The sequence below is a fragment of the Callionymus lyra genome, chromosome 8 (genome assembly GCF_982586985.1).
Source record: "Callionymus lyra chromosome 8, fCalLyr1.hap1.1, whole genome shotgun sequence".
NCBI lineage: Eukaryota > Metazoa > Chordata > Actinopteri > Syngnathiformes > Callionymidae > Callionymus > Callionymus lyra.
This window is the reverse complement of record NC_141825.1, coordinates 29,126,769-29,148,069: the sequence shown is the minus strand read 5'-3', so window position 1 is coordinate 29,148,069 and position 21,301 is coordinate 29,126,769. Positions and strand designations below refer to the sequence as shown.

Genomic DNA, 21,301 nt, shown 5'->3' with positions numbered 1-21,301 from the left:
CACTGATGATACAATAGAATCACACATCACAACAACACACACACTGATGATACAATATAATCACACATCACAACAACACACACACACTGATGATACAATAGAATCACACATCACAACACACACACACACTGATGATACAATATAATCACACATCACAACAACACACACACACACACTGATGATACAATATAATCACACATCACAACAACACACACACACTGATGATACAATAGAATCACACATCACAACACACACACACACTGATGATACAATATAATCACACATCACAACAACACACACACACTGATGATACAATAGAATCACACATCACAACACACACACACACTGATGATACAATGTAATCACACATCACAACAACACACACACACTGATGATACAATATAATCACACATCACAACAACACACACACACTGATGATAAAATAGAATCACACATCACAACACACACACACACTGATGATACAATATAATCACACATCACAACAACACACACACACTGATGATACAATATAATCACACATCACAACACACACACACACTGATGATACAATATAATCACACATCACAACAACACACACACACTGATGATACAATATAATCACACATCACAACAACACACACACACACTGATGATACAATATAATCACACATCACAACAACACACACACACTGATGATACAATAGAATCACACATCACAACAACACACACACACTGATGATACAATAGAGTCACACATCACAACAACACACACACACTGATGATACAATAGAGTCACACATCACAACAACACACACACACTGATGATACAATAGAGTCACACATCACAACAACACACACACTGATGATACAATAGAGTCACACATCACAAAAACACACACACTGATGATACAATAGAGTCACACATCACAACAACACACACACACTGATGATACAATAGAGTCACACATCACAACAACACACACACTGATGATACAATAGAGTCACACATCACAACGACACACACACTGATGATACAATAGAGTCACACATCACAACAACACACACACTGATGATACAATAGAGTCACACATCACAACAACACACACACACTGATGATACAATAGAGTCACACATCACAACAACACACACACTGGTGATACAATAGAGTCACTCATCAAAACAACACACACACACACACACTGATGATACAATAGAGTCACACATCACAACAACACACACACACTGATGATACAATAGAGTCACACATCACAACAACACACACACACTGATGATACAATAGAGTCACACATCACAACAACACACACACACTGATGATACAATAGAGTCACACATCACAACAACACACACACACTGATGATACAATAGAGTCACACATCACAACAACACACACACACTGATGACACAATAGAGTCACACATCACAACAACACACACACTGATGATACAATAGAGTCACACATCACAACAACACACACACACTGATGATACAATAGAGTCACACATCACAACAGCACACACACACTGATGATACAATAGAGTCACACATCACAACAAAACACACACACTGATGATACAATAGAGTCACACATCACAACAACACACACACACTGATGATACAATAGAGTCACACATCACAACAACACACACACACTGATGACACAATAGAGTCACACATCACAACAACACACACACTGATGATACAATAGAGTCACACATCACAACAACACACACACTGATGACACAATAGAATCACACATCACAACAACACACACACACTGATGATACAATAGAGTCACACATCACAACAACACACACACACTGATGATACAATAGAGTCACACATCACAACAACACACACACACTGATGATACAATAGAGTCACACATCACAACACACACACACACTGATGATACAATAGAGTCACACATCACAACAACACACACACTGATGACACAATAGAATCACACATCACAACAACACACACACACTGATGATACAATAGAGTCACACATCACAACAGCACACACACACTGATGATACAATAGAGTCACACATCACAACAAAACACACACACTGATGATACAATAGAGTCACACATCACAACAACACACACACACTGATGATACAATAGAGTCACACATCACAACAACACACACACACTGATGACACAATAGAGTCACACATCACAACAACACACACACTGATGATACAATAGAGTCACACATCACAACAACACACACACTGATGACACAATAGAATCACACATCACAACAACACACACACACTGATGATACAATAGAGTCACACATCACAACAACACACACACACTGATGATACAATAGAGTCACACATCACAACACACACACATACTGATGATACAATAGAGTCACACATCACAACAACACACACACACTGATGATACAATAGAGTCACACATCACAACCACACACACACTGATGATACAATAGAGTCACACATCACAACAACACACACACACTGATGATACAATAGAGTCACACATCACAACAACACACACTGATGATACAATAGAGTCACACATCACAACAACACACACACACTGATGATATAATAGAGTCACACACTACAACAACACACAAACTGATGATACAATAGAGTCAAACATCACAACAACACACACACACTGATGATACAATAGAGTCACACATAACAAAAACACACACACTGATGATACAATAGAGTCACACATCACAACAACACACACACACTGCTGATACAATAGAGTCACACATCACAACAACACACTGATGATACAATCGAGTCACACATCACAACAACATACATCACAACACACACACACACTGATGATACAATAGAGTCACACATCACAACAACACACACACTGGTGATACAATAGAGTCACACATCACAACAACACACATCACAACACACACACACTGGTGATACAATAGAGTCACACATCACAACAACACACACCACAACAACACACAAACTGATGATACAATAGAGTCACACATCACAACAACACACACACTGATGATACAATAGAGTCACACATCACAACAACACACACACTGATGATACAATAGAGTCACACATCACAACAACACACTAATGATACAATCGAGTCACACATCACAACAACACACATCACAACACACACACACACTGATGATACAATAGAGTCACACATCACAACAACACACACACTGGTGATACAATAGAGTCACACATCACAACAACACACATCACAACACACACACACACTGGTGATACAATAGAGTCACACATCACAACAACACACATCACAACACACACACACACTGATGATACAATAGAGTCACACATCACAACAACACACACACTGGTGATACAATAGAGTCACACATCACAACAACACAAACACACTTTAGTTATACTTTAATCACACAAGTCTTACATTAATGCACTAAAACTTGTTGAATGTAACATTATATTTGTAGAGTGTCTTCACGTACAAGTTAAATCACGTTTAGTGTGTGCGTAGATGTGCGTCAACACGTTGTTGTGTTTGTTTTGTGTTACTGTTCCTTTAAGACGCACAGCGCTGGAGATGCAGTACCTCCTGTCGGCCGCCGCGGGCGCTCTTTGGCCATTTTCCGCTCGTGCATAAAGGAAACAGAGAAACTTGAATCAATTGTTCGAAGATCAACGTCATGGAAAGACTTTACCTCGGACTGAGGAGCGTCGAGGAGATGTTTGGTCAGTAGCTGGTCTTCACTCCAGAGAAGGTTCGTGAAGAGACTCGAGCAGAAGATGCACAAGAACCTGTTTCTTCAACTTTCATGACGGAATGTGGATCCAGGGAGACCAGTTTGTTTGGACCTGGACCTGCTCGCCTGGGAATACTTTTCACCGGGACTCGTTCGGAGGATCCGCGTCACAGACTCGTCGACGGTTTTAGGGATTAAACCATGTTTTTGTTGCGATGAAGCGAGAGGTTTGAGGACTTATGGAGCTTTAAATAAACCCGTCAATGAAACACAAACTCACTCGATTAACGTCCGAACGAGACAAGTTTAAGTTGATTTATCCTGTTTACATGGTTCAGGTGCTGTGACGTCACTCTGGTGAACATGACGTCACACGTGTCAGTGGAGCAGATGTTGACATGAGTCCAGACATCCTTCCCTCAGAGAACCTTGACGGCTCGAACCCTGAGCCACCATGTCAGTGAGCGCCAGAGCCATCTACACCTTCCGGAGCGAGAACCAGGAGGAGATCAGCATCCAGGAGAACGAGGAGCTGGTGATCTTCGACGAGAAGTCGGTGGACGGCTGGTACCAGGGCGAGAACAGCCGGGGCGAGCGGGGTCTGTTCCCGGCGTCCTACGTGGAGATCATCCGCCCTCGCTCCAACTCCAACGTGACCGACTGCTCCATCAGTCCCGCCGGGTCTCTGGACCACGAGTCCTGCTTCACCTCCAGGCCCGGCAGCACCTTCTACGCCCAGCAGACCTTCGACGATGACGACGACTGGAGCGACTGGGACGACAGGTCCACGGTGGTGGACGACAGCTTCCACGGCGGCGCCAGGAGTCCCGGCGCCAACGGCCACGTGCACCAGAGCCCGGCGTCCAACAACCCCAACGTGCACTTCCGGGCCAAGCCGCACCTGGAGAGGCAGGACAGCATCTCCAGCTCCAGGAAGGGCAGCGTGGTGGGCAGGAACCTGAACAGGTTCTCCAGCTTCGTGCGCTCCGGCGTGGAGGCCTTCGTGCTGGGAGATGTTCCCATGATGGCCAAGATCGCCGAGTCCTACACCATCGAGATGGGCCCCGTGGGGCCCAAGTGGAAGGAGAGCCCGCAACCCTTCTGCTGCTCCATCGAAGATCCGACCAAGCAGACCAAGTTCAAGGGGATCAAGACGTACATTTCCTACAGGGTCACGCCGAGCCACACGGGCCGACCCGTCTACAGACGCTACAAACACTTCGACTGGCTCTACAACCGCCTGCTGCACAAGTTCACCGTCATCTCGGTGCCGCACCTGCCGGAGAAGCAGGCCACCGGGCGCTTCGAGGAGGACTTCATCGAGAAGCGCAAGAGACGCCTGGTCCTGTGGATGAACCACATGACCAGCCACCCGGTGCTGTCCCAGTACGAGGGCTTCGAACACTTCCTCATGTGCGACGACGACAAGCAGTGGAAGCTGGGGAAGAGGAGGGCGGAGAAGGACGAGATGGTCGGCGCCCACTTCATGCTGACCCTGCAGATCCCGAACGAGCACCAGGACCTTCAGGACGTGGAGGAGAGGGTGGACACCTTCAAGGCCTTCGCCAAGAAGATGGACGACAGCGTGATGGAGCTGACTCACGTGGCCTCGGAGCTGGTGAGGAAACATCTCGGCGGGTTCAGGAAAGAGTTCCAGCGTCTGGGGAACGCCTTCCAGTCCGTCAGTCAGTCCTTCATGCTGGACCCTCCGCAGAGCTCCGAGGCCCTCAACAGCGCCATCTCTCATACTGGAAGAACTTACGAGAACATCGGGGAGATGTTCGCTGAGCAGCCCAAGTACGACCTCTTCCAGATGCTGGACAAGCTGTCTCTGTACCAAGGCCTGCTCGCCAACTTCCCCGACATCATTCATCTTCAGAAAGGTAACGACGATCCCGACACACTCTTACGAAACTCTTTTTACACTTTGTTTTTATTATAGTTTTACACACAGACATGAATGTACAAGATTCACGTTTGAATATGTAGAACATTTGTTTTTAAAATACATTTTCCACTTTCATATCTATGATATTTCAGGTTTGCTGGTTCTGTCGTTTATATTAATGTTGCTTTAATATCTTCATCGAATCTATGGTTTGTCATCACGGCGTCACTTCAGGTGTCGTAGGTTTATCTCACCTTTACGTCTAACAAGAGCAGCTCATCTTGTACGACAACAGCTCACATGTGCGTTTGTGTGTATTATTCCAGACGGAATATATTACAGATCCAAAGAGTGATTTAGATTCTTGTTCTTGCAAAACAGTTTTTTTCAAGTCATTTCAGGCTCAACGTCTCTGGTAAAGATGACGACAAACTAGAGTCCGATCCTCCGTCTCTGGGTTTTGCTGAATCCACGAGCTAAAGATCCAAGTGTTGAACACAAAGGTTGCGCGTCTGAAACGAAGCGTCAGGTGTGTGTGTAGAACATGTTTGTCGAACTCACATCCAGGTCAGATAACGTTGTGTCGTTGGTTCTCGGAGCTCCGCGGTCGTCTTGTCGGCTCCTTGGGTCAATATTGTGAGACGTTCAGGAGAAACATGTTTTTATACGTGCAGAACAGCTGCTGCTCATTATTGCAAAGGTCTTAAGTGCATGAATCTCCAGCTCCACCCTGGAAGAAATGAGGAATCCAGACATACTTCAATGGCCACAGTGACTTCACCGAGCGCTTCTGAGAACAAAACGTACGGTTTGAAGACAAATGTAGCTTTATTTAGTAAATGTTCTGGTGAATGTTTTGTTATATACTCGACTCTTATTTTCACACAAACCTCGGCTGCGAGAAAGGATTTAAAGATGAGATGTTTTAAGGTTCACTATTGTTTTGAAAACGTAATCATTTAATAATCTTGTTTTTCTCAGTGTTATTCAGTGTTTGTGTTGAAAACATGAACAGCTTCATGTTGCTGAGGTTTAACGCTCACTTCTATTATTTCCTTCTCAGACCTGGTTGATGGAAACTATTTCTCTTTCTCTTGATCAGTCAAAATACTCTAGTTTTTCTCCACTAACTCAAAGTGTTGATTTGTTTTATATTGTACTTTACAGTTGTTTATACTTCCAGGTATAAACCCTTGTGTATTAAAGGACGATGTCCGAGTGTTTTAGTCGTAGTTTTTAGTAGTTCTCAAACATTTGAGTTTATCAATCCATGTTTTCAACATATTTTACTGAGTAAAGATTGAGTTCCGTGAGTACAGTGTAGATGAAATACTGAATGAATTTAAACAATGTACTGCGTAGGTCAGCACGATATATATCGATATTGGGCTATTGTCACGTGTGATATGCATCGAAAACATGTGATAATCTATCATTTGTTATTGTTTAATTCAATCATTTCTTAAATACACACTTCGATAAATCAGTGTCACGTTCTGTAAAGTTGTCAATTTGTACTTCTATGTCTCGTTGTTGTTTATGTCTCCGTCTGTCTGTGAACTGTGTGGCTTGTTAGGCTCGGTTGCTATGGCGACGTGTCTTGTCTCAGTATATACAGTGAAGTAATACTAACTTATGATCTAGTCAACCACTAGTGATCCAGTGAAGTAATACTAATTTATGATCTAGTCAACCACTAGTGATCCAGTGAAGTAATACTAACTTATGATCTAGTCAATCACTAGTGATCCAGTGAAGTAATACTAACTTATGATCTAGTCAAACACTAGTGATCCAGTGAAGTAATACTAACTTCTGATCTAGTCAAACACTAGTGATCCAGTGAAGTAATACTAACTTATGATCTAGTCAAACACTAGTGATCCAGTGAAGTAATAGTAACTTATGATCTAGTCATACACTAGTGATCCAGTGAAGTAATACTAACTTATGATCTAGTCAAACACTAGTGATCCAGTGAAGTAATACTAACTTATGATCTAGTCAAACACTAGTGATCCAGTAAAGTAATACTAACTTATGATCTAGTCAAACACTAGTGATCCAGTGAAGTAATACTAACTTATGATCTAGTCAAACACTAGTGATCCAGTAAAGTAATACTAACTTATGATCTAGTCAAACACTAGTGATCCAGTAAAGTAATACTAACTTATGATCTAGTCAAACACTAGTGATCCAGTGAAGTAATACTAACTTATGATCTAGTCAAACACTAGTGATCCAGTAAAGTAATACTAACTTATGATCTAGTCAAACACTAGTGATCCAGTGAACTAATACTAACTTATGATCTAGTCCAACACTAGTGATCCAGTGAAGTAATACTAACTTATGATCTAGTCCAACACTAGTGATCCAGTGAAGTAATACTAACTTATGATCTAGTCCAACACTAGTGATCCAGTGAAGTAATACTAACTTATGATCTAGTCAAACACTAGTGATCCAGTGAAGTAATACTAACTTATGATCTAGTCAAACACTAGTGATCCAGTGAAGTAATACTAACTTATGATCTAGTCAAACACTAGTGATCCAGTGAAGTAATACTAACTTATGATCTAGTCAAACACTAGTGATCCAGTGAAGTAATACTAACTTATGATCTAGTCAAACACTAGTGATCCAGTGAAGTAATACTAACTTATGATCTAGTCAAACACTAGTGATCCAGTGAAGTAATACTAACTTATGATCTAGTCAAACACTAGTGATCCAGTGAAGTAATACTAACTTATGATCTAGTCAAACACTAGTGATCCAGTGAAGTAATACTAACTTATGATCTAGTCAAACACTAGTGATCCAGTGAAGTAATACTAACTTATGATCTAGTCAAACACTAGTGATCCAGTGAAGTAATACTAACTTATGATCTAGTCAAACACTAGTGATCCAGTGAAGTAATACTAACTTATGATCTAGTCAAACACTAGTGATCCAGTGAAGTAATACTAACTTATGATCTAGTCAAACACTAGTGATCCAGTGAAGTAATACTAACTTATGATCTAGTCAAACACTAGTGATCCAGTGAAGTAATACTAACTTATGATCTAGTCAAACACTAGTGATCCAGTGAAGTAATACTAACTTATGATCTAGTCAAACACTAGTGATCCAGTGAAGTAATACTAACTTATGATCTAGTCAAACACTAGTGATCCAGTGAAGTAATACTAACTTATGATCTAGTCAAACACTAGTGATCCAGTGAAGTAATACTAACTTATGATCTAGTCAAACACTAGTGATCCAGTGAAGTAATACTAACTTATGATCTAGTCAAACACTAGTGATCCAGTGAAGTAATACTAACTTATGATCTAGTCAAACACTAGTGATCCAGTGAAGTAATACTAACTTATGATCTAGTCAAACACTAGTGATCCAGTCACTCGTCTCTTTCAACCTCATTTGTTAAAGCAACATATTGTAAGAACTTCCAAACAAACCTGTCCGTCTTCAGACATATGCTAATGAGCTAAGTTGTTAGCGTCATTTATAAAGTGTTATGTGTGTGTGTACAAGGATTTATTATTGATTTGGTGATATCACGACGCGCCGGCAGCTCCTCTCTGATGTCACTCAGTTTGGCGGGAAATCGATGCAAGTCCCGCGAGACTGAGCGTTAGAAGAGATATTTTTCTACCATCATGTCGACACCGAAGCAGAAATAAACGATAGGAAAATATCACATCCTCTTCAGGATCAACTTTAAAATTCTGGTTCTTACTTTCAGATCTATTCATGGTCAGGCTCCTCCTTACATCACTGATCTGATCCAGCCTTACACCCCAGCTCGGGCTCTGAGGTCTGTGGATCAGAATCTACTTATGGTTCCACGCACACGGTTCAGGACCAGAGGAGAGAAATCTTTTCAGGCTGTTGCTCTTAAGCTTTGGAACGATCTTCTCTCTCTTTGCTCTTGATGATCTACTGACTCCTTTAAGAAACATGTGTGTTTGATGATCTACTGACTCCTTCAAGAAACATCTGTGTTTGATGATCTACTGACTCCTTCAAGAAACATCTTAAGACGTTTCTATTTGTTCAGGCTTTTCCTTGAATTTCTCGAACTCCTGTGTTGTTCTCAGTATTATCTTGATCTTTAAAGTATGTACTTTTTTGAGTATTGTTTTGATTGTCTAAGCGCTTTGTGACCCTGGTCTCGAAATGCGCTATATAAATAAATATTACTGACTTACTTACATGGTTTTGCTTAAACCCCGGACCTTCACTACAGTACTCGCTCCTGCGCTCGACTACCTTTTTAGGTGAAGGAAAAAATATCGCAATAATATCAATATCGCACTTCAAGACACCAATATGGAATATCGCAGATACTTCAATATAGTGTGTTCATAATGTACTCTCAGTGACCTCCACACGTCTCGTCCTGTCTTCATATCACACACCTTCATACACACTTGTGTGTACTTGCCTTCATTCCTCACCTTTCTCTGCATTTCTTGTTCGTTCTGTTACCAAACGTTCTTTAAAACCACCTGAAGCTTCGAAACGAAGAATTAAATATCAATCATGTGGATATATATATATATATATATATATTTTATGATGACGTTGATGATTCACTTTGTACTTGAACTTTAGTTCCGGGTCATGGTTGGGTTGATGTATCTTCAACAAAGATGCTACTGGTGTTTGTTCAGCTGGTGTTACACAATATGAAAGAATATTTTCAATCTTCTCAGGAGAGCAGAACATAGTTGATCATCACAAGAACCTTCTGTTCCCACTTGTGGTTCTGAACACAGACGGTATCTGTGGCTCATCTGTGGTTCTGATCCGTTTCACTCCTCTCGAGTCTTTCAGTTTTGACCGCGGGAATCATTGGATTCACGGCAGGTTTTAACGTCTACAGAGTTTTCCTGGAGACTCGAGGAAGTTTGTCTTCAACACGACGTCACCTGAGATCCACCTGAAGATCTGATCTTTAATTCTTTGATTTTCCCAGAAGACTTTGCAACCTTTGGTCAGTGAGTTCAACAGAAAGTGCTCTTGGATAAAAAGCCATCTGAACATGTTTGAGTCGTAAAGATAAGAAGTTTATCTTCCTCCAGAGGTTCAGATCCAAACCAGATGAAGCTCCTCGTCTCTCAGGTTGAATCTGGGTCGAAGGTCATTCATCCTCCACATGTCATTGTGTCACAAGTTTCTTTGTAAGATTCTTTTGTCTGACTGTGATTGTCTCAACAGCTGTTCTATTGAAAGCTCTGATTATTTCAAATGGAGAGCGCCACCTGCTGGGCCAGAACAACATGACTCGGCTTCATGAAGCCTCGTGAGCCACGAGGACCTGACGCTGGATATAAAGTGTCAGTTACTTTAATGAAATATTGTCCAGAATAAAACAACATGATTCACTTTCGGTGGAGCTCGGCTTGACCGTCTGGATCTAAGTGTAATTTGAAGGATCGGTCGCTCTCTGTGATGAAGAGAGAAGATTATTTTCTTCCTTTACTCTTCTGTTGAGCAACAATACTGCTAAGCTAACTGCTATCAATGATGAATCATGTGTTCAACACATCTGGGTGTAAATGAGAGGCTCGTGGACGTCTGCGCTCCCTGAGTGCTTTTATCTTGGACTGATCTATGTTTTTAAATCTCTCGCCTGTTTAGAGTTATTTTTATTGTTCCATGAATCCCCACGATATATTTAAACATCATTATAAACAGTATTATAAACATTACAAACAGTATTATAAACGGTATTCTAAACATTATTCTAAACATTATTAAAACCTAATAATAAACAGTATCAAAACACACTTGTGTAAGATCCTATTTGGTCTATTATCTGTCATCGCTTTACTGTCTCTTGCTTGAGATAATACACACACACACACACACACACACACACACACACACACACACACACACACACACACACACACACACACACACACACACACACACACACACACTAGTCAGTAACAGGCTTCATTTGTTCTCGGATGACAAATGTCTTTGTTGAAAAGTGTGTAATTGTTGTTGTGTCCAAGTGTCGTGGCCTCAGAGCTCCTCTTGCAACAGTTTCATGATACGTTCATCTCCAGCTGCTGCCGTCAGAACATCTACAGTCAGAGTGAAACCATGAGCAGCAGCAGAGATTCTGTCAGACCAGGAGGAAGTTGTTGTGATAAGAACAACATTCCACAGCTTCACTGACGCGTCATCTTCTATCTCCAGTCATCTGATGTTTTAGAACTTAACATGTTTCAACTCTGGTGTCATTAAACATCAACTAGTATCAACTCTGGTGTCATTAAACATCAACTAGTATCAACTCTGGTGTCATTAAACATCAACTAGTATCAACTCTGGTGTCATTAAACATCAACTAGTATCGACTCTGGTGTCATTAAACATCAACTAGTATCAACTCTGGTGTCAATAAACATCAACTAGTATCAACTCTGGTGTCATTAAACATCAACTAGTATCAACTCTGGTGTCATTAAACATCAACTAGTATCAACTCTGGTGTCATTAAACATTAACTAGTATCAACTCTGGTGTCATTAAACATCAACTAGTATCAACTCTGGTGTCATTAAACATCAACTAGTATCAACTCTGGTGTCATTAAACATCAACTAGTATCAACTCTGGTGTCATTAAACATCAACTAGTATCAACTCTGGTGTCATTAAACATCAACTAGTATCGACTCTGGTGTCATTAAACATCAACTAGTATCAACTCTGGTGTCAATAAACATCAACTAGTATCAACTCTGGTGTCATTAAACATCAACTAGTATCAACTCTGGTGTCATTAAACATCAACTAGTATCAACTCTGGTGTCATTAAACATTAACTAGTATCAACTCTGGTGTCATTAAACATCAACTAGTATCAACTCTGGTGTCATTAAACATCAACTAGTATCAACTCTGGTGTCATTAAACATCAACTAGTATCAACTCTGGTGTCATTAAACATCAACTAGTATCAACTCTGGTGTCATTAAACATCAACTAGTATCAACTCTGGTGTCATTAAACATCAACTAGTATCAACTCTGGTGTCATTAAACATCAACTAGTATCAACTCTGGTGTCATTAAACACCAACAAGTATCACACATCACAACAACACACACACACACACACACACACACACACTAACAATACAATAGAGTCAAACATAACAACACACACACACTGATGATACAATAGAGTCACACATCACAACAACACACACACTGATGATACAATAGAGTCACACATCACAACAACACACACACACACTGATGATACAATAGAGTCACACATCACAACAACACACACACACTGATGATACAATAGAGTCACACATCACAACAACACACACTGATGATACAATAGAGTCACACATCACAACAACACACACACACACTGATGATACAATAGAGTCACACATCACAACAACACACACACACTGATGATACAATAGAGTCACACATCACAACAACACACACACACTGATGACACATGGTGATAAATCCTTCAAATGTTTACTGGATCCAGATGGTCATCTTGTCACCACTAAAATCTTGGTCTAATTATCATCATTTCCAGAAAATCTCTCTGTTTGTTCTTCTCATCATTAAAGTGTCTCGAGTGAAGTGAAGTGAAATAGTTTCTTTATCTTCTCGCAGTAAAACCTCGTTGATCTGGTAGAGACAGAGTTTTACTGTGTTTCTCTTCTTTTACAGTCACTGTTCAACTGGTCTGTTTACTGAGTATGTTTCCATGACGACACAAACGAGGAAACATACACCTCAGTGTATAAGTTTATGGAAATAAAGTTGTATGTTAACACATGAGAGGATCTGTGCTGTAGATGAAAGACTGAGGAGAGGATTTATGACTCGACGTCACACTTGAACTGATGAACCAACAAACATGAACAACCTGCTCTTGTTGTTGCTGTTGTTGTTGTTTATGTTGTTGTTGTTGTTGTTGCTGTTGTTGCTCTTGTTTCTGTTGCTCTTGTTGTTGTTGTTGCTCTTGTTTCTGTTGTTGCTGATCTTGTTTATGTTGTTGTTGATGCCGCTCTCGTTTCTGTTGCTCTTGTTGTTGTTGTTGTTGCTCTTGTTTATGTTGTTGTTGTTGTTGCTGTTGTTTATGTTGCTCTTGTTTCTGTTGTTGCTGATCTTGTTTATGTTGTTGTTGATGCCGCTCTCGTTTATGTTGCTCTTGTTGTTGCTGTCGCTCTTTTGTATGTTGTTGCTCTTGTTTCTGTTGTTGCTGATCTTGTTTATGTTGTTGTTGATGCCGCTCTCGTTTATGTTGCTCTTGTTGTTGTTGTCGCTCTTGTGTATGTTGTTGCTCTTGTTGTTGCTGTCGCTCTTGTTATTGTTGTTGCTCTTGTTTATGTTGCTCTTGTTTCTGTTGTTGCTGATCTTGTTTATGTTGTTGTTGATGCCGCTCTTGTTTATGTGGCTCTTGTTTCTGTTGTCGCTCATGTTTATGTTGTTGCTCTTTTTGTTGCTGTCGATCTTGTTGTTGTTGTTGCTCTTGTTTATGTTGTTGTTCTTGTTTATGTTGCTCCTGATGTTGTTGTTGCTCTTTTTGTTGCTGTCGATCTTGTTGTTGTTGTTGCTCTTGTTTATGTTGTTGTTCTTGTTTATGTTGCTCCTGATGTTGTTGTTGCTCTTTTTGTTGCTGTCGATCTTGTTGTTGTTGTTGCTCTTGTTTATGTTGTTGTTCTTGTTTATGTTGCTCCTGATGTTGTTGTTGCTCTTGTTTATGTTGTTGTTCTTGTTTATGTTGCTCCTGATGTTGTTGTTGCTCTTGTTTATGTTGTTGTTCTTGTTTATGTTGCTCCTGATGTTGTTGTTGCTCTTGTTTATGTTGTTGTTCTTGTTTATGTTGCTCCTGATGTTGTTGTTGCTCTTGTTTTTGTTGTCGCTCTTGTTTCTGTTGCTCTCGACTTCCTGACTGGTTTATTCAACTGGTTAACCAAGTGTAACGTTGTGTGTTCAGAGATTCTTCGTCACATTCCAGAAGATCTTCTAATGTTGAGGTTTTTAAATCTGATCAACAAGAGCTTCATCAAACAAACCTTCATGTAAACGTCAACTCTTGTGCGATCACAGGAAGTTTGAGGACACGATGTCGACTTAGTAGAAAATGTTGTTAAATTGTGTCGATTAAACGTTTTTATAGTTTGTGTGATGAACAAAAACACATGTAACGCGTCTCACCTCGGAGTGATTCTCTTGAACCATGGAATTAAAGCATCAACACGTCAAACACTAAAGAGCTTCAGCCGACAAATGAACATGAAAACATGTGTAGTTAACGCTTGTGGAAACATTTACTTTCGAGCAAAACCACTATAAACATTTTCATGATGAAGTTCTTGTAAGAGTGTGAGTTTGAAAAGTCAGTTTGTGACGCGTGTGTCTGAAAATGTCAGTATCTAATGTGAGACACACACACACACACACACACACACACACACACACACACACACACACACACACACACACACACACACACACACACACACACACACACACACATGATTTAATGATCAATCAATAAATGACAGTAACGCAAATCTTTTCACAAGATGTTGTGTAAACAAAAGTACACAACGACACGTGTGTTCTGGTCCGTGACGACTTGTTGTTGTTCTTGGTTTTAAAAACAAATGTCAAAAAAGAAAAAAAAGTCTTTGACTTTCTAGTCACTTGTTATTTTCCATGATGACAAACTTCAACTATGGAACTAGTTCTGGATCCTGATGACGACGAGATCATTTGGAACTTCTGAGTTGGTTTTTAGAAACGAACGAATCTTGATGAAGCTCCTCAAACGTTCAGGTGTCTGTTTTGATGATCTTCTCTGTGGTTAACGATCTTCTCTGTGGTTGATATCTTCTCTGTGGTTGATGATCTTCTCTGTGGTTGATGATCTTCTCTGTGGTTGATGATCTTCTCTGTGGTTGATGATCTTCTCTGTGGTTGACGATCTTCTCTGTGATTGACGATCTTCTCTGTGGTTGACGATCTTCTCTGTGGTCGATGATCTTCTCTGTGGTTGATGATCTTCTCTGTGGTTGATGATCTTCTCTGTGGTTGATGATCTTCTCTGTGGTTGACGATCTTCTCTGTGGTTGACGATCTTCTCTGTGGTCGATGATCTTCTCTGTGGTTGACGATCTTCTCTGTGGTTGATGATCTTCTCTGTGGTTGATGATCTTCTCTGTGGTTGATGATCTTCTCTGTGGTTGATGATCTTCTCTGTGGTTGACGATCTTCTCTGTGGTCGACGATCTTCTCTGTGGTTGACGATCTTCTCTGTGGTTGACGATCTTCTCTGTGGTTGATGATCTTCTCTGTGGTTGACGATCTTCTCTGTGGTTGACGATCTTCTCTGTGGCTTGACGATCTTCTCTGTGGTTGATGATCTTCTCTGTGGCTTGACGATCTTCTCTGTGGTTGACGATCTTCTCTGTGGTTGACGATCTTCTCTGTGTTTGACGATCTTCTCTGTGGTTGACGATCTTCTCTGGGGTTGATGATCTTCTCTGTGGTTGACGATCTTCTCTGTGGTCTTCAAGGTGCCTTCGCCAAGGTCAAGGAGAGCCAGCGGATGACGGACGAGGGGAAGATGGACCAGCACGAGGCGGACGGCATCAGGAAGCGCTGCCGCACGGTGGGCTTCGCCCTGCAGGCCGAGATGAGCCACTTCCATCTTCAGCGAGAGCTGGACTTCAAGGACATGATGCAGGCCTACCTCACGCAGCAGATCAACTTCTACCAGCGCGTGGTGCAGCAGCTGGAGCGGACGCTGCGCATGTACGAGACGCTGTGACCTCCGAGGATCACGGACCTGCTCGACTGGTATTTAAGTGAGAATCGTTTGTGTGGATTTAAAATAGTTTTCACGTCTTTACACTCGTCTGACTTTCATTTTTACTTTCAGTCTTTTTATGAACTTTAGATGCTTGAATGTCTTACTTGACCTTCCACGGATGTTTCGTTGACTGACACTTTTTATTGAGTGATGGATGAAGCTTCATCGATAACGATGTGAGGTTTGAATAGAATCATGTTGAAATCAATAATTATAGATCAGAGAGCGACATCTAATGGACTCTGAAGATAATGACACTGTTTCATGAAGCTTCATCAACACATCACTACCATCTAGTGGACTCTGAAGATAATAACACTGTTTCATGAAGCTTCATCAACACATCACTACCATCTAGTGGACTCTGAAGATAATGACACTGTTTCATGAAGCTTCATCAACACATCACTACCATCTAGTGGACTCTGAAGATAATGACACTGTTTCATGAAGCTTCATCAACACATCACTACCATCTAGTGGACTCTGAAGATAATGACACTGTTTCATGAAGCTTCATCAACACATCACTACCATCTAGTGGACTCTGAAGATAATGACACTGTTTCATGAAGCTTCATCAACACATCACTACCATCTAGTGGACTCTGAAGATAATGACACTGTTTCATGAAGCTTCATCAACACATCACTACCATCTAGTGGACTCTGAAGATAATGACACTGTTTCATGAAGCTTCATCGACACATCACTACCATCTAGTGGACTCTGAAGATAATGACACTGTTTCATGAAGCTTCATCAACACATCACTACCATCTAGTGGACTCTGAAGATAATGACACTGTTTCATGAAGCTTCATCGACGTGTCACTTCTAAAAAAAACACAACTTCAAATAGACATAAAAAGATAAGATTTAACAAAGTATTGATTCGTATCCACCATTGATTGGCAACAATAACACTCCCATAAATACCAAGTTACGTATTTATTTCCCGTGTCAGATGTTTCACGTGGTGGTGCTGGTTCTGGTTCTGCTGCCTGTCGTTCATCATGTGCTGGTATCGAGGGTTGGTGGACCTGAAGCCCTGGAACGGTTCGCTGGTCCTGAAGGGAACCTTTGGAAGGTGGTGTTGAGCTTCAGGAATGAGGATTGTTCGCTCAAGTTTGCACATGTTTTGAGAAGCTCCAGGAGAAGGTTGTGAGTCACTGACTGTGATGTTTACCAACTTCATCCACGAAGACCAAAGTTTGTGGTTGAAAAGTTGAAACTGATTTTTCCAAAACACTTTTTATGGACATGAAAAGTTTATCTTCACAACTGAAAAATGATTTTAGTTTTTATTTTCGTGTTTTTTCCTTTTTTTTTTAGAATTTTGCTCAGGTAATAATTGTTAGTCACTCAGCATCATTAATGCATTTGTTAATAAAGTCACTTTCAGTCAAAGTTGATGTCAAACATATCCATGAACTCTTGTAGTTTAGGTAATAAAATCTGTTTTCTTTCATTTCTTTACATTTCCTCAGATGTGTTGCTGTGTTTACTTCATTGTGACTCGTGCTGAACTAGTCTAACTAGTATAACTAGTATAACTAGTCAAAGATACATTTATGCCTGAAACACATTTAAAATTTCCTCAATTTGCTGTAAATCTGTTTCGGTAAATTGTTCTTTTTCAAAGTTGTGTTCAGGCCAGCGAACGAAAAGATGAAGTGATGAAACAGAAAAGATGAAAAGATGAAGTGATGAAACAGAAAAGATGAAAAGATGAAGTGATGAAACAGAAAAGATGAAAAGATGAAGTGATGAAACAGAAAAGATGAAAAGATGAAGTGATGAAAACAGAGAAGATGAAAAGATGAAGTGATGAAACAGAGAAGATGAAAAGATGAAGTGATGAAACAGAGAAGATGAAAAGATGAAGTGATGAAAACAGAGAAGACGAAAAGATGAAGTGATGAAAACAGAGAAGATGAAAAGATGAAGTGATGAAAACAGAGAAGACGAAAAGATGAAGTGATGAAACAGAGAAGATGAAAAGATGAAGTGATGAAACAGAGAAGATGAAAAGATGAAGTGATGAAACAGAGAAGATGAAAAGATGAAGTGATGAAACAGAGAAGATGAAAAGATGAAGTGATGAAACAGAGAAGATGAAAAGATGAAGTGATGAAACAGAGAAGATGAAAAGATGAAGTGATGAAACAGAGAAGATGAAAAGATGAAGTGATGAAACAGAGAAGATGAAAAGATGAAGTGATGAAACAGAGAAGATGAAAAGATGAAGTGATGAAACAGAAAAGATGAAAAGATGAAGTGATGAAAACAGAGAAGATGAAAAGATGAAGTGATGAAACAGAGAAGATGAAAAGATGAAGTGATGAAAACAGAGAAGATGAAAAGATGAAGTGACGAAACAGAGAAGATGAAAAGATGAAGTGATGAAACAGAGAAGATGAAAAGATGAAGTGATGAAACAGAGAAGATGAAAAGATGAAGTGATGAAACAGAGAAGATGAAAAGATGAAGTGATGAAAACAGAGAAGATGAAAAGATGAAGTGATGAAACAGAGAAGATGAAAAGATGAAGTGATGAAACAGAGAAGATGAAAAGATGAAGTGATGAAACAGAGAAGATGAAAAGATGAAGTGATGAAAACAGAGAAGATGAAAAGATGAAGTGACGAAACAGAGAAGATGAAAAGATGAAGTGATGAAACAGAGAAGATGAAAAGATGAAGTGATGAAACAGAGAAGATGAAAAGATGAAGTGATGAAACAGAGAAGATGAAAAGATGAAGTGATGAAACAGAGAAGATGAAAAGATGAAGTGATGAAACAGAGAAGATGAAAAGATGAAGTGATGAAACAGAGAAGATGAAAAGATGAAGTGATGAAACAGAGAAGATGAAAAGATGAAGTGATGAAAACAGAGAAGATGAAAAGATGAAGTGACGAAACAGAGAAGATGAAAAGATGAAGTGATGAAACAGAGAAGATGAAAAGATGAAGTGATGAAACAGAGAAGATGAAAAGATGAAGTGATGAAACAGAGAAGATGAAAAGATGAAGTGATGAAAACAGAGAAGATGAAAAGATGAAGTGATGAAACAGAGAAGATGAAAAGATGAAGTGATGAAAACAGAGAAGATGAAAAGATGAAGTGATGAAACAGAGAAGATGAAAAGATGAAGTGATGAAACAGAGAAGATGAAAAGATGAAGTGATGAAACAGAGAAGATGAAAAGATGAAGTGATGAAACAGAGAAGATGGAAAGATGAAGTGATGAAACAGAGAAGACGAAAAGATGAAGTGATGAAACAGAGAAGATGAAAAGATGAAGTGATGAAACAGAGAAGACGAAAAGATGAAGTGATGAAACAGAGAAGATGAAAAGATGAAGTGATGAAAACAGAGAAGATGAAAAGATGAAGTGACGAAACAGAGAAGATGAAAAGATGAAGTGATGAAACAGAGAAGATGAAAAGATGAAGTGATGAAACAGAGAAGATGAAAAGATGAAGTGATGAAACAGAGAAGATGAAAAGATGAAGTGATGAAACAGAGAAGATGAAAAGATGAAGTGATGAAACAGAGAAGATGAAAAGATGAAGTGATGAAACAGAGAAGATGAAAAGATGAAGTGATGAAACAGAGAAGATGAAAAGATGAAGAGTTACGATTCAGACGTTACTGAGAGAAATAAACTGATTTAAATTTACCAAATCGTTACACAAACTCAAAGTAATGGGAGACAATCCAAGGTGTGTGTGTAAGTGTGTGTGCAAGGTGTGTGTGCAAGGTGTGTGTGTAAGTGTGTGTGTAAGTGTGTGCAAGGTGTGTGTGTAAGTGTGTGTGTAAGTGTGTGCAAGGTGTGTGTGTAAGTGTGTGTGCAAGGTGTGTGTGTAAGTGTGTGTGTAAGTGTGTGCAAGGTGTGTGTGTAAGTGTGTGTGTAAGTGTGTGCAAGGTGTGTGTGTAAGTGTGTGTGCAAGGTGTGTGTGCAAGGTGTGTGTGTAAGTGTGTGTGTAAGTGTGTGCAAGGTGTGTGTGTAAGTGTGTGTGTAAGTGTGTGCAAGGTGTGTGTGTAAGTGTGTGTGCAAGGTGTGTGTGTAAGTGTGTGTGTAAGTGTGTGTGTGTAAGTGTGTGTGCAAGGTGTGTGTGTAAGTGTGTGTGCAAGGTGTGTGTGTAAGTGTGTGTGCAAGTGTGTGTGTAAGTGTGTGCAAGGTGTGTGTGTAAGTGTGTGTGCAAGGTGTGTGTGTAAGTGTGTGTGTAAGTGTGTGCAAGGTGTGTGTGTAAGTGTGTGTGCAAGGTGTGTGTGTAAGTGTGTGCAAGGTGTGTGTGTAAGTGTGTGCAAGGTGTGTGTGTAAGTGTGTGCAAGGTGTGTGTGTAAGTGTGTGTGTAAGTGTGTGTGTAAGTGTGTGTGTGTAAGTGTGTGTGTAAGTGTGTGTGTAAGTGTGTGTGTGTGTAAGTGTGTGTGTAAGTGTGTGTGTAAGTGTGTGTGTAAGTGTGTGTGTAAGTGTGTGTGTAAGTGTGTGTGTGTAAGTGTGTGTGTCTGACTTTGCTGCAGTAAATGTGCAATAAAGACACATTGACAGAAATGAATGGTTTCATGGAGTTGAGTTTGAATAAGTTTGTATTATTGTTGTTATTTACTGACAGAAAAGGTCATTAAACTCGATTATTATTGATTATTGAACTTTAAACCACTGTGAATATTTTATTATTAAAAAAGTTAAAAAACACAAGAAAACTTTTTAAACCAACTTTTGATCTGA

At 40.0% G+C, this 21,301-nt stretch overlaps 1 protein-coding gene and 1 long non-coding RNA gene across 4 annotated transcripts in view; both read left to right on the top strand.

Moving 5' to 3' along the window:
• The first annotated feature begins 3,655 nt into the window (after positions 1-3,655).
• On the top strand, positions 3,656-18,520 carry snx33 (sorting nexin 33). 3 transcript variants are annotated; one of them, XM_087797555.1, is made up of 3 exons: positions 3,656-5,655; positions 16,266-16,556; positions 17,530-18,520. In XM_087797555.1, exons 1-2 carry the CDS (start codon positions 4,227-4,229, stop codon positions 16,517-16,519), a joined length of 1,683 nt encoding a protein of 560 aa, XP_087653681.1. In that variant the 5' UTR covers positions 3,656-4,226; the 3' UTR covers positions 16,520-16,556; positions 17,530-18,520. The 3 variants fall into 3 exon arrangements, with proteins under 3 accessions (XP_087653681.1, XP_087653682.1, XP_087653680.1); XM_087797556.1 differs by having other exon boundaries at positions 16,266-16,548; positions 17,530-18,519; XM_087797554.1 differs by lacking the exon at positions 17,530-18,520 and having other exon boundaries at positions 16,266-16,600.
• A 1,632-nt stretch (positions 18,521-20,152) lies between these two features.
• Positions 20,153-21,301, top strand: part of LOC148074513 (uncharacterized) — a 2,171-nt gene continuing 1,022 nt past the window's right edge. The window contains exons 1-2 of the long non-coding RNA XR_015712108.1: positions 20,153-20,291; positions 20,836-21,301. The exon at positions 20,836-21,301 is cut by the window's right edge and continues 1,022 nt beyond it. This is a non-coding gene — a long non-coding RNA (uncharacterized LOC148074513). The remainder of the gene's footprint in view (positions 20,292-20,835) is intronic.